Raw genomic sequence first — 12,275 nt, 5'->3', positions numbered from 1 at the left:
GAGTTTCTCTACTAATTAATGGATTCTCTTTAATTTCAAGAAAACCCATTTGAAATCAAAGATGGAAGGAAAAGGATAGCCCTCTAGGAGGATGCATCAGGCTATCTCTACTCTCTGTCACTTCCTAACAAATGAAAAGGCTAACAGGTTTTTTATTTTTTCCAAATGACATTGATAGGCCACTAATAAGGAATCAGAGTATGCAGCAAGATTCAAGGCCTTTTTTGAGGCTGCAGAAAAGGACGAGGAAAAGTGGGGTCTCGTGTATTTTAGACCTTTCCTCTTAAAATATCTTGGAATCTATGATTTCTCTTCCACTCTTTAAAGACAACATTATGATTCAATGAATCAGGCCTTCCTGCTGCTTATGAACTATCTTTGATTTGATGTTATAAACCAGTAAACTACCCACCTTTTCTCTTTCCTCTCACATACGGAAACGGAATGGGAAAAAAAATTGAAAAAAAAAGAGACTCGAGCAGAATCAGATTCAGAATACCACCTCTTGGTTAATTTTTTTTCCAACCAAATGTCAGAATCAGATCAGAATAGGATGCCAATTCCATGGCCTGATTCCAGCAATCCTAAGACTCTAATGTTTCTAGGCATGGGAATGAAAATCAAGGCTCAAAGCCACTTTCTACTTTTATAGCTCCTAAGCATCCCTAACCCCTAACATGTTTCATAACATCTGGCTCGTTCAGCCCCCATCATCTGTGTGATGTAAGATCAAACGATTAAACACACCATTTGGCTTTGTTCAATTTTTGTCTATGTGACGCTCTGGATTGAAAGAGGACTTTTAGGATGGGTTCTTTTGGGGTTGGGCCCGTAGCTCAATGGTTCAATGGGTAATCAAACAATGGAATCGGGCTTTTGTGGGCCCTAAAATGACTGTAGGCTCATTCTATGGAGGGTTAAGATCATCCTATGGAAATGACTTTTGGGGCACAACCTATTTACGTTGTGGCCCAACAAATGGACAGTTTGGATCATCCTATAATGTCAGCCATACCATATTATTTGAAAAATACAGGTTTAACGGCCCACACATCATAAAAACTCTAGATGAGATACAAAAAAATGCATTATTAGTGCCGACACCACCACATAGTTAGCAAAATGTGATTAGGCAGTAGAAAAACAGGATGGGAAAAAGTATTGGTTAAAAAAGGCGTAGTAAAAAAAAGTCATTTATAATTGGGAAATGATAAATGTGCCCCTTTTCATCACAATGGACACCCAACTACACTGTATGTGACAATCAAATCTGTTGAATCCTTATAACGTAAATACATCAACTCCTCTGCAGTCATTGAAACACTGCTGTTGGGTGCCCCAAGTGATGAAAAGGGGCGCATTTACCATTTCCCTTATAATTTTGTAATTTACAAAATATAGCAGGTTAAAGTTGAAAAGTTGGCCAAATAAATGAGTTTAATAAGATCTAAAACAGGTTTTAAGTGTTTTCCTTAAAAAAGCTTTTTCATTGTAAATTTTTTAAACAGAGTGTTAAAACACATTTAAAAAAAAAGCCATTTAAAATGGCTTTTTGCTAACTATGCTCTGCCCATGACTAAAATCATTCTGAATATGGTGAGTGTGTCTCTTTTAACTACAGCTGATATATGGCGAGGTTCCTAAATGGCCGGTCTAGATCCTGTATGCGTATTTCTCAAAAAGTTTAGCGGGGGCCATTTTACGGGATGATCCAAACCGTTAAATTGTTGGGCCACGCCGTAAATAGGCTGTAATCCGTAAATAATCTCCATAGGATGATCCAAACCCTCCGATCTATTATGTGGAGTCCCTATGCAGATCTGAGGTTTAGGACCATCATATGGAGATGATAACCTATTTACTCGATGGCATAATAAATGAACCGTTTGTTTGATTGTATCATCCCGGGCTCACTGTAAAAATTCTAAAAATCCCTTAAATCAAGTGTGAACTCGTCATACTTAAACGAAGGAAGTGTGAACTGAACATGTCTACTTTTTGAAAAATACTAAATGAAGGAAGTGTGAACATGAGATACTTTCACAAAGTCGTTCTTCTGAAAGGACAAGCATTCTCACATGACTGAGTACACTGTTACATAATTAAGATAAGCCATAGTTAAAAGGGCAAGGATGGAACCGGATGCACCTCGTTATGCAATCTAATTATGAAAATACCATTATTTGTTTTTGCCCGAAATACCCCTACCAATCAATAAATGACAATGATGGCACACCATTGAAAGCCAAACTGTTGATTCTTAAGGAGTTGTCCTTTATCTTATGCACATAATACAATCCCCCTCCCCCTAATCAACAGTCTTGATTTCGCAGAGGACGTAGACTTAGAAGGGATCATCATTGGATCTATTTTGGGTTGCAATTTTCCTTAAAAATAAGGAGAAATTTGGATTTTTGTGGTGATGTGCAGCCAATGGGGGAGCCCTTTCACCTCTTTTTTGCAAGGGCCCCATTCAGTCTAGAATTCCTCTAGAAAAAATAAATCTATTGCACAAATTTTAGGTTTTGGACCTCCACTTCCGCCTTGTTCATGTGATTTGTATACATTGATGGGAATGACAACCCTAAGGCGGGTCAAATGACATTGAAATCACTTGGATCATATGATCCAAGGTCCTTGATCCATCAATCCTCATTTAGGGTTCCACCACGAAAAACATAATTGTTGATTTTTGTAGACTTTTTTTTTAACGTACGAGTGGCCTATTAATTGGGATGGGGCTAATGTTGGATCATTTGGACACACCCATAATCAATGATCTTCATGTTTACAACCCCCAAATATCGTATTGCACATGCCCACATGCATTTACTTTTAAATTATATCATAATTATTATTTTGTATAAAAATCAATTTCCAAATGGGCGCCTCTATCAAGTCCATGGCATGCGCATTGGGGACTTTAGGAGAGGATGAATATGCCACATTAGTTAATGAAATAGCTTGGGGTAGATGACTCGTCACTCATCAGGTGGTTGACCAGCACCCAATGAAATGGTCTCTCCAACGAGGTGTACATACGAGCAAGGTGCCGCCAATGAAATTCATACCCGAGAAAGACTAGACAAATAATTTTTTGTTATGAAAACTGAAAACATACACCCAGTGTGAGAACACAAGTGTTTCCAATGGAAGAACAGCATCCTAACTATCTCTCGATTTTGCTTTTGCGCATTCAAGGTGTGAAAATCTTTTAACTAAACCATGTTGGTCGCCTCAAAATATTCAATAAGATCAACGGTCTTGATTTCATGCCCCCAACCATGCTTATACAGGCGAAAAAAAAAAGTCTTTTTCAAGGGGTCAGTGATGGCTCACAAATATTTTCCGATATATTATTAAGGACAATAGGCAATTTGGCACAGAGAGATTTTGAGGCTACTCTTTTTCAAGATGGAGGAGCCACATTTAAATCTTACGAGGGCCAATTTCGTCATTTTACCAAAATCTAAGCCGCTCTAGCTCGAATCGACACTGAATACAAAAGCTGCACATCGAAGGGCATTTTCGGTAGTTTGATCAAGACCAAAAGGGTACTTTTGTTATTTCAGGAATCTCAAGATAAATATAAGCCTAAACCAGCATTCCAGTGAGATCGATGGTGCTGACAATAGGAAAATAAAAATGAAGCTCAAGATCGTTTTAATGGCGGTTTTTCTGATCTCTGCAACATCCATTGCGGAATATGTTCGCCCAAAGCCTCGAAAAACCCTATCTTTCCCATGGAAGCCGAGGCATTCTTCTTATCCTCAGCAGGTAAAAGCTTCTCTTCTCCGCTCATCTTTGTTCCCTAAGCCTTAATTGTTCTTTCTAGGGCTTCAATTTCCCATTTTTCTATTTATTTCTTTTCTCCTGCTGGAATGAAAGATCTGGATCGTTTCTTGACGTTTTCTGTTTTGTATGATCGAATGTCAATCTATTGTTTAGAGATCTCGATGGATTTATCGATTTATGATACACTTTTCTTAATTAGTTGCATTTCAGATAATCGTGTTTTATTAGTGAAATGTGTTTGGATTGTTTTATGAACTGGAGAAGTTCAATTCGAGTATTGGCTAGTTTGATATCTGATATCTGATGTCTTGTTTATGATGGAGAAGTATTTTATAATAAATCTGCATTTTCCATGATTATATTAATTTGTTATTTTTTCCTGTTCCTGTTCAACCTGGAATTCACATTAAGTAAATACTTATGGCGGCAAGAGAAGGTGCTAGAGAGGGATGTAGGCATCTTGGTCTAATGACGTAAATCTTAGTGTTCATCTTGTTTTCTTATTTTACTTTTCCGTTTATTTGTGCAACAGCGGACCTGATTTGCCAGGTGGATTTTCTCAACAGATACTTTGGAGTAGAGTAGGCAAATATGTTGCAAATCAATTCATCTTTCTTATATTGTCGGATAAATATGTATTTTCCATAGTTATGTGTATATATACACTATATATAGAGTAGTAGGAAACCCCGTGCAATGCACTGCATCGGGGCGACAGAGAAAAAAGTAGATAGATTAGAGGGATAGAGGGCAAAAGACCAAATCCATGAAAAATCTCATCTCGGTACCAAATAATGTAAATTTTTTTATGATAAGATAATAATTATACATATGAATAAAAAATACATAAACTGGTAGGATGACTTGTGGCAATTTTTTTTTTTTTTTTTGGAATGGTAATAACATATTCATTCAAGAGAAGCTAAGACCGAGGAGGTCTACACAAGAGTGATAAGAGAGAATTTAAGAAAAACACAAAAATACAGAAGAAAACCCCTATGGGGCAAGGAAAATGCAGTCAGGAGTGAGGAAATCAAAGAGTTCCACCTCTGCCCTCGACACACCCTCTCTAGCTAGTCTTTCGCAACCTCATTTGCCGGCCTCCTAATGTGAACGAAGGAAATATTAGCTCTGCCCACCCTATCCTGAATCTCATAAAAAATGGGGTAAATCTCCAAGGGTATTTATGGGAACCTTCAAGCGATCTTACATTAAGCAAGTCGCCTTCAATCACCACATTGTTGAGGTCAATGTTTTTCAGGAACTTTGTTCCTTGGTAAATAGCCCGCACTTCATCTTCATTGGCATCTGCAATACCAATGGGCCCGGAAAATGCCCAACACACAATGCCATGTTCATCCCTTAGAACTCCTCTAGTACCTAAAGGTCTAGGGTTCCCCAAGCTAGATTCATCAAAATTCACTTTCAAGAATCCAGAACCAGGCGGCTCCCAATTTTGGGCAATCTTGGGTTCCCTTACTGAATCATTGCAGGTCTCCTTCCATCCATGACTTTCGGCAAATATGCATGCATTATACATTTCATCATAAATATAAAAAATGGGCCTGATATAGATTTGGAACCCAGAAGTCCATAATTGCTACATAATGCAATAGAATGTGACACTAAGGTAGGAAGACCAGCTGCTTAGCGGATCACATTCATGCTTGCCATATGCTGTTAATTGACCACTATGCCCTATGCATTTGTCAAGAGAATATGTTGATCACATATTCCTTCATTGCAAAGTGGCAAGTGAGATATGGGGCAGTCTGCTTACTAGATTTGGTAGGTCGTGGGTTTGCCCATCCAAGCTTTTTGATCTCTTGGAGTGTTGGTCCTCTGCTCCATGGCCAAAGAAAGAAAGATTCTTTAGTGTTTATCATTGCTAGCTGTAATCTGGGTATTATGGAAGGAAAGAAGTAATCTGGGTATTATGGAAGGAAAGAAACGCCAGAGTGTTCAGAGGAATGGTAAGGAGCCCCCATCTCTTATTCGGGAAGGTGATAGCCCCTGTTATATCTTGGGCAGATTTGTCTGCTTTCCGGTTTGTCTCTGCTTATGATTTATGCTATGGATGCACGGTGATATGTGCTAGCTCGGAGCCTTCTTCAGTGCAAATGCCACAGTGGGAATCCCTGAGTCCTGGATTCCTGAAGCTTAACTTTGATGGTTATAGCTTGGGAAACCCGGGTCCAGCCAGGGTAGACGGAGTGCTAAGAGACGATTCGTGAGCTATGGTGTGGGCCTTCTTAGGGCCCATTGGGGTCACGAATTTGAATGAAGCAGAGGTTAGAGTGATGATTTAGGGTCTTAGGTTCCTCGACACTTCCCTCATGGATTGAGTGATTGTAGAGAGAGAGAGAGAGAGAGAGAGAGAGAGAGAGAGAGAGAGAGAGAGAGAGAGAGAGAGAGAGACTCCCTCATTGTCATCAGATGGCAGAGGGGGAGTCCCCATTCCTTGGAGATTCACTCAGTGGTTTGATGAGATCCAAGAAAGAGTGGGGAGCTCATCCATTTCATTCTAGCACGTCAGAAAATAGGCTAATAGTGAATTGGATAGGATGCCTAGATGAGGAACATTGAAGGATAGGCTAGAGTTTTTTGACTTCCTCCCTCCTTGAGTATTTCTCATGCTGTTGTTCATAGGAAGGAGAGAGAGAGAGAGAGAGAGAGAGAGAGAGAGAGAGAGAGAGCGAGAGAGAGACCTTATTCATCAAACATAGGAGACATTTTGGAAGGGGAAAGGATGGGGAAGAATGCCGACCTATGGAATTCGCATGTAGGATATTGGATGAAGGGGTAAAGGAGAGGGACGACGTGGTACCGTGCTGCGTTTCTTAGAGGAAGGCTGGCAAATGAAAGGATTTTTTTATTGGTTTTATACGGGATATGAATGGTGTTTAGGAGGAAGTACGATAAATGGGATTCGAGAGAAAATCCTGGAGAAACGAACGTGGTTTGTGCCTTTTGGGATTTTTTTTTTCTTTTTTGCCTTCGTTGCCATGCATATTGCCACGTTGGATTTGGTGGAAGGAGAGCCTTCCCACATGGGTGTGAACAGTAAAACTCTCCTCCCTCTCTCTCTCTCTCTCTCTATATATATATATATATATATATATATATATATATATATATATATATATAGAGAGAGAGAGAGAGAGAGAGAGAGAGAGAGCGAGAGAGAGAGAGGAAAGTGAAGCTACACCGCCGGTGTAGCTAACTTAGCTACACCGCCGGCTTAAAATGGACAGATTTGTAAAGGTTTTTACACGTTTATTTTTGCCTCCACAAATCGTAGGGTTGGGATGATCCTACCTAGCTGATTTTTGGGGCACACCCTATCAATGTGAGGGCCTATCAAATGAATGTTTTGGATCACCAAAACAATGTGGGCCCATTGTATTTTAAGCCGGCGGTGTAGCTAAGTTAGTTACACCGGTGTAGCTACACTTCACTTTCCTTATATATATATATATATATATATATATATATATATATATATATATATATATATATAGAGGAAAGTGAAGCTACACCGCCGGCTTAAAATACAATGGGCCCACATTGTTTTGGTGATCCAAAGAATTCATTTGATTGCCCTCACATAGATAGGGTGTCCACCAAAAATCAGCTCCATAGGATCATCCCAACCCTACGATTTGTAGAGGCAAAAATGAACGTATAAAAACCTTCACAAATTTGTCCATTTTTGCCTCCACAGTTTGAAAGGTTGGGATGATCCTATGGAGCTGATTTTTGGTGGACACCCTATCTATGTGAGGGCCAATCAAATGAATTCTTTGGATCACCAAAACAATGTGGGCCCATTGTATTTTAAGCCGGCGGTGTAGCTTCACTTTCCTCATATATATATATATATATATATATATATATATATATATATATATATATATATATATATATGAGAAAAGAGTTCCTACACCCTAGTGTAGATAACTTATCTACACCCTAGCTTAAAATACAGTGGGGGTCACATTGTTTGGGTGATCCAAAGCATTCATATAATATAAAACTCAGAATTTATCTAGGAACCCAGGGCAGCACTTTAACTTTTATTAATAAGAAGAAACGTTTTCCTTGATTATATTAATTTTTTAATTTTCCTGTTTATGCTCAACTTGGAATTTGCAATAAATGTGTTTTCCATGATTATATTAATTTGTTAATTTTCCGGTTTCTTTACTCAACCTGGAATTCACATCAAGTAAATACTTCTAGTTATTTGGTTATCTATAGCCTCACCAGAGAAGAATTGTAAGGATACTTTGGAGTAGAGTAATTAAATATGTTGTAAAATTAATTCATCTTTCTAATAAGCACGTATTTTATTTACAAGTCATGCAATGCAAGATAAAAAAATGTACTTATCTTCTAATAAGCATGCTTATTATCCAAAATATCCACGACAGCAGATTTTTGAATCTCTAGTGTATATCATATCTCCAAGTCTAAATCATGTGTGAAAGAACTTTGACTGCAAATTATTTCCATATTTCTTAGATGCCCTAAGGACTATCTTTATGTAAAATCGTTGGTCCATACTTCATCTTTATGTAGCATGGAAGATTGAAGCCCCAAACAATTGAGGTTTATCTTTCAGTGCCATATAATATAGTAAACTTCCTTTCCAAGAAGAATTCTGTACTGAATAGAAACGGCAAACACCATTCAAAAGAGATAAACTATTACACCTGTCGGGGTCAACCATTTGAAAGATAAAATGATTGAAATTCTGAATCTTATAGTACGTGAATGGCACTTATAGTACATATCTTATGATTCGTTTCCATTATGGATCATCAAATTTCTATCTTAATTCACTGGAAACATGCGAAAGGGCTTTTGCAGGTTCACATTTCTTTGGCGGGGGATAAACAAATGCGAATCACATGGATCACAGATGATGATGATGACGATGATTCCCCTTCAGTTGTCGAATATGGAACATCACCTGGAAAATACACGTCGTCATCTCAAGGGGAAATCACATCCTACAGTTACTTATTCTATAGTTCTGGAACGATACATCATGTTGTCATTGGACCTCTGGAAGATGACACAATTTACTTTTATCGATGCGGGGGACAAGGTCCAGAGTTCAACCTCAAGACCCCTCCCTCTCAATTCCCGATTACTTTTGCTGTGGCCGGTGATCTTGGTCAATCCGGCTGGACTTCATCAACTCTAGACCATATAGGCAAGTGCAAATACGATGTACATATGCTCCCTGGAGACCTCTCCTATGCTGATTACATGCAACACCTGTGGGACTCGTTTGGTGAGCTGGTGCAACCACTTGCAAGTGCAAGACCATGGATGGTAACTGAAGGGAACCATGAAAAAGAGAACATACCTTTAATTAAAGCTGGGTTTGAATCCTATAATGCACGGTGGAAGATGCCTTTTGAAGAGAGCGGATCTGGTTCAAATCTGTATTACTCTTTTGAAGTTGCCGGAGTGCATATTGTCATGCTTGGTTCTTATGCAGATTATGATGAGTACTCTGATCAGTATAGTTGGCTCAAGGTTAGTTCTTTATTGTGAAGCCAAGTTATCTATGATCCTTTCCTTGACCACATTCAAATATGGATTTCTTTGATACTTGGGGTTTACCTGTTTTCCAAAAAGTAACATGAATAGACTGACATTTCTAAAGTAGCTAGCAGATCAGATTCTTTAAATTGTTGGACGAGTCACTGAAAAATGTTGCCCTGTTCTTAGAAAATGGTTAAATTTCTGCAAAGTGATGGTTAGGTTAAAAAGAAAAGAGGATGACTGCTGTTTTGTGCATATATGGTTAATTACTGTTTTCTGTATGATGGAAAAGTTGTTTTTGTTTCTTTCTTCCAAAATTTCTTGATGTGCTGAACTAACCAAGTTATATCTAGGAAATCTTGCAACATTCATCCCTTGCTAAGGTTTTATGGTTATTTTTTAGTAGATGAGCTAGGGCAAAAGAACCAAAGTTTCGTTTATAAAAGATTTGGAACTCAGAATTGGGCCATTTTAGTATGGGTGTCATGCCATTACAACACTTAAAAATCTGCAGATATGTTCAGCCAAAGAAATTAGTTGCCATTTCATTTAAACAGTATTGACATGTTTTTCCAAATTTTTTGTGAACCATGAGCTACAAAAGATGAGAAATGAATCTTCATTGTTGTCACATGGTAAGAGTATGCGTTTGTGCTTGGCTTTGTAGGCCGATCTCTCGAAGGTAAACCGTCAAAGGACACCCTGGCTGCTAGTGCTTTTTCATGTGCCGTGGTATAACAGTAATAAAGCTCATCAAGGCGAAGGAAACAACATGATGGCTGCCATGGAGCCATTGCTTTATGAGGCCAGTGTGGATATTGTACTTGCTGGCCATGTACATGCTTATGAGCGCTCGGTAATCCAGCTCTGTTGTGGACTGTTGTTTTTGGATTCTCTTCTTCAACTCTATAGCGCTTAGTTACAATTTGTTGCATTTTTGTTTGGTAATCAGAAACGCGTCAACAATGGAAAAGTAGATCCTTGCGGTCCTGTCCACATTACCATCGGTGATGGAGGTAACAGGGAAGGTTTAGCTCAAAGGTAAGACTCTCCTTATTTACCTAGCACATGTTTATTTGGTCAGGTAGGAAATGAGAAGTTTTTTTTCTGTTTATTTGATCTCTTAATGAAGAAACCGCCAAATCTTGCTTTTAGATTTTGCCCAGATTCCACCAATCTCCAACATACTCCAGTGGTTTGATTGGGGTCAAGATTTTGCCCAGATTCCTGATTCTAGTCAATAACTCAATTCAGACCAGAACTCTTCAAGTTCTCTCTTAAGTTCTTTGGGTGGAAACTCATAACTCTCCTGTTAGTGAAACCCTAGAAGGCACAAAACTTCAACAACAACAACAAAAAAACAGTGGGTGTCATTTCAGATGACAAGGACCCTGTTATCATTCAACCTTTTTTACACCTTATGAAATCACAATTTTGCAAATGAACGAGGTCATTTTCCATTTTCCAAGTGAATTGGAAAGGTACCTATGTATGTGTTTTAGAGTTCAGGACATCACATAATATATTGTCGATCAGGCTTCTTAACTAGTGATGAATGAATTGGCAGTTACATTCAACCAAAGCCAGATTGGTCTGTCTTTCGAGAAGCGAGTTTCGGTCACGGTGAACTCAAGATTGTGAATTCAACTCACGCATTCTGGAGCTGGCATAGGAACGACGACGATGAGCCAGTACAGTCAGATCAGGTGTGGATAAATTCATTGGCCAGTACTAGGTGTGTTGCTAATTAGAAGCCCATGACCGGGAGGGTCTTCATGGCTCCTTAGAACAGGCCTCTCTGGTTCTGTTGGTAAAAGCTCTGCAAGGATATAATGCTATGTAAATATACATGATAAACACATCAGGAGACCTTATATTTGAGTGGTTTCTTGATGTTGTTTGAAGAGAAGTAATATATACTGTTCTGCTTCCACTTTGAGCTAGTGAATGAAGTACTGGAATCAAGGAAGTAGCATTGTTTGCATTTTGAACCTATCTGTATGAATGCAAGAATGGGATTTTCATCTTTGATTTCTTCTTAATGGGATCTAAAATATATCTGTTAAAAAGCTGTACACATTGGATGAAGTAAGCGATATGTGAAATTTGTCCAAGCATATTACAGATAACTTGGTCAGTAGTTTCTGCTTGCAGTCCACTGTATTTTATTTGTTATGTTCTTACTGAAATTAAGGAAATGTTTTGGATTTGCTTAACTCATTTTTTCCATTGAAATAACCAAGTTTAATTGCTTATGGCAGGGCTTATTTTTTCCAACTATGATGTACTAAGAAATGATGATTATTGGTAAGAAATGCAGTACTAACCCTTTTTTAGAACACTAACTTTGTCTTTTGGTTTGCATGTTACAAAAACATGAATAAGGCTTTGTTTGGCCACCATGAAAAATTGTGTGCAAAATGATTGGGAGATGCAGAGACTACTAAGGTTAGGAGTGAGGGGAGCATGAAAAGGCCCTGAAAACCGGGAAAATTGAAAACCAATTCTTAATATTTTTTCACTAGTATTAGGGATTTTTGATGCTATCTCTACTAGTTTAGGAATTTTCTTTTCACTAGACTTTTCACAAGTTATTAAAAAAAACTTAATTCTCTCCCTCCCCTTTCTTCTTTTATACTCTCATACAACTGGGTCCACAAATATTCCATGGAATAATTTTTCATGGTTGCCAAACATGGCCTAAATGTTAGTTTATAATGTGGGAGGGATAAGGAGCGTGGGCGAAGGAGAGATTTGAGAGGGCAGGACTGAGGAGAGAGTGAAAAAGTGCTAAAAAAACAGGGAAAAGATAAATCACATTTTGAATAGTTTTTTATTCCTTTGTTTTTTAGCCATCCCTCACCCTCTCATAATTGAGGCATTGAGGCCTTCTCACGTCTCCATCTCCCGCCCTCCCACAC

General features: G+C 38.4%; 1 protein-coding gene across 2 annotated transcripts; it reads left to right on the top strand.

Moving 5' to 3' along the window:
* Positions 1-3,606: 3,606 nt before the first annotated feature.
* On the top strand, positions 3,607-11,512 carry LOC143884087 (purple acid phosphatase 18-like). 2 transcript variants are annotated; one of them, XM_077387475.1, is made up of 5 exons: positions 3,607-3,777; positions 8,668-9,345; positions 10,022-10,210; positions 10,307-10,395; positions 10,922-11,512. In XM_077387475.1, exons 1-5 carry the CDS (start codon positions 3,646-3,648, stop codon positions 11,103-11,105), a joined length of 1,272 nt encoding a protein of 423 aa, XP_077243590.1. In that variant the 5' UTR covers positions 3,607-3,645; the 3' UTR covers positions 11,106-11,512. The 2 variants fall into 2 exon arrangements, with proteins under 2 accessions (XP_077243590.1, XP_077243591.1); XM_077387476.1 differs by having other exon boundaries at positions 3,613-3,777; positions 8,657-9,345.
* Positions 11,513-12,275: the final 763 nt, after the last annotated feature.

Source organism: Tasmannia lanceolata, unplaced genomic scaffold (genome assembly GCF_043159265.1).
Source record: "Tasmannia lanceolata isolate RefF3 unplaced genomic scaffold, GAP_Taslan_0.1 ptg000008l, whole genome shotgun sequence".
NCBI classification, from domain to species: Eukaryota; Viridiplantae; Streptophyta; class Magnoliopsida; order Canellales; family Winteraceae; genus Tasmannia; species Tasmannia lanceolata.
The sequence above is the reverse complement of the archived record's forward strand: the minus strand, read 5'-3'. Positions and strand labels throughout refer to the sequence as shown.

Coding starts and splice junctions, on each gene's coding strand:
- LOC143884087 (XM_077387475.1), top strand. CDS start 3,646: ATGAAGCTCAAGATCGTTTTAATGGCGGTTTTTCTGATCTCTGCAACA. Junction 9,346..10,021: donor ATCAGTATAGTTGGCTCAAG/GTTAGTTCTTTA, acceptor TTGGCTTTGTAG/GCCGATCTCTCGAAGGTAAA. Junction 10,396..10,921: donor AGGGAAGGTTTAGCTCAAAG/GTAAGACTCTCC, acceptor ATGAATTGGCAG/TTACATTCAACCAAAGCCAG.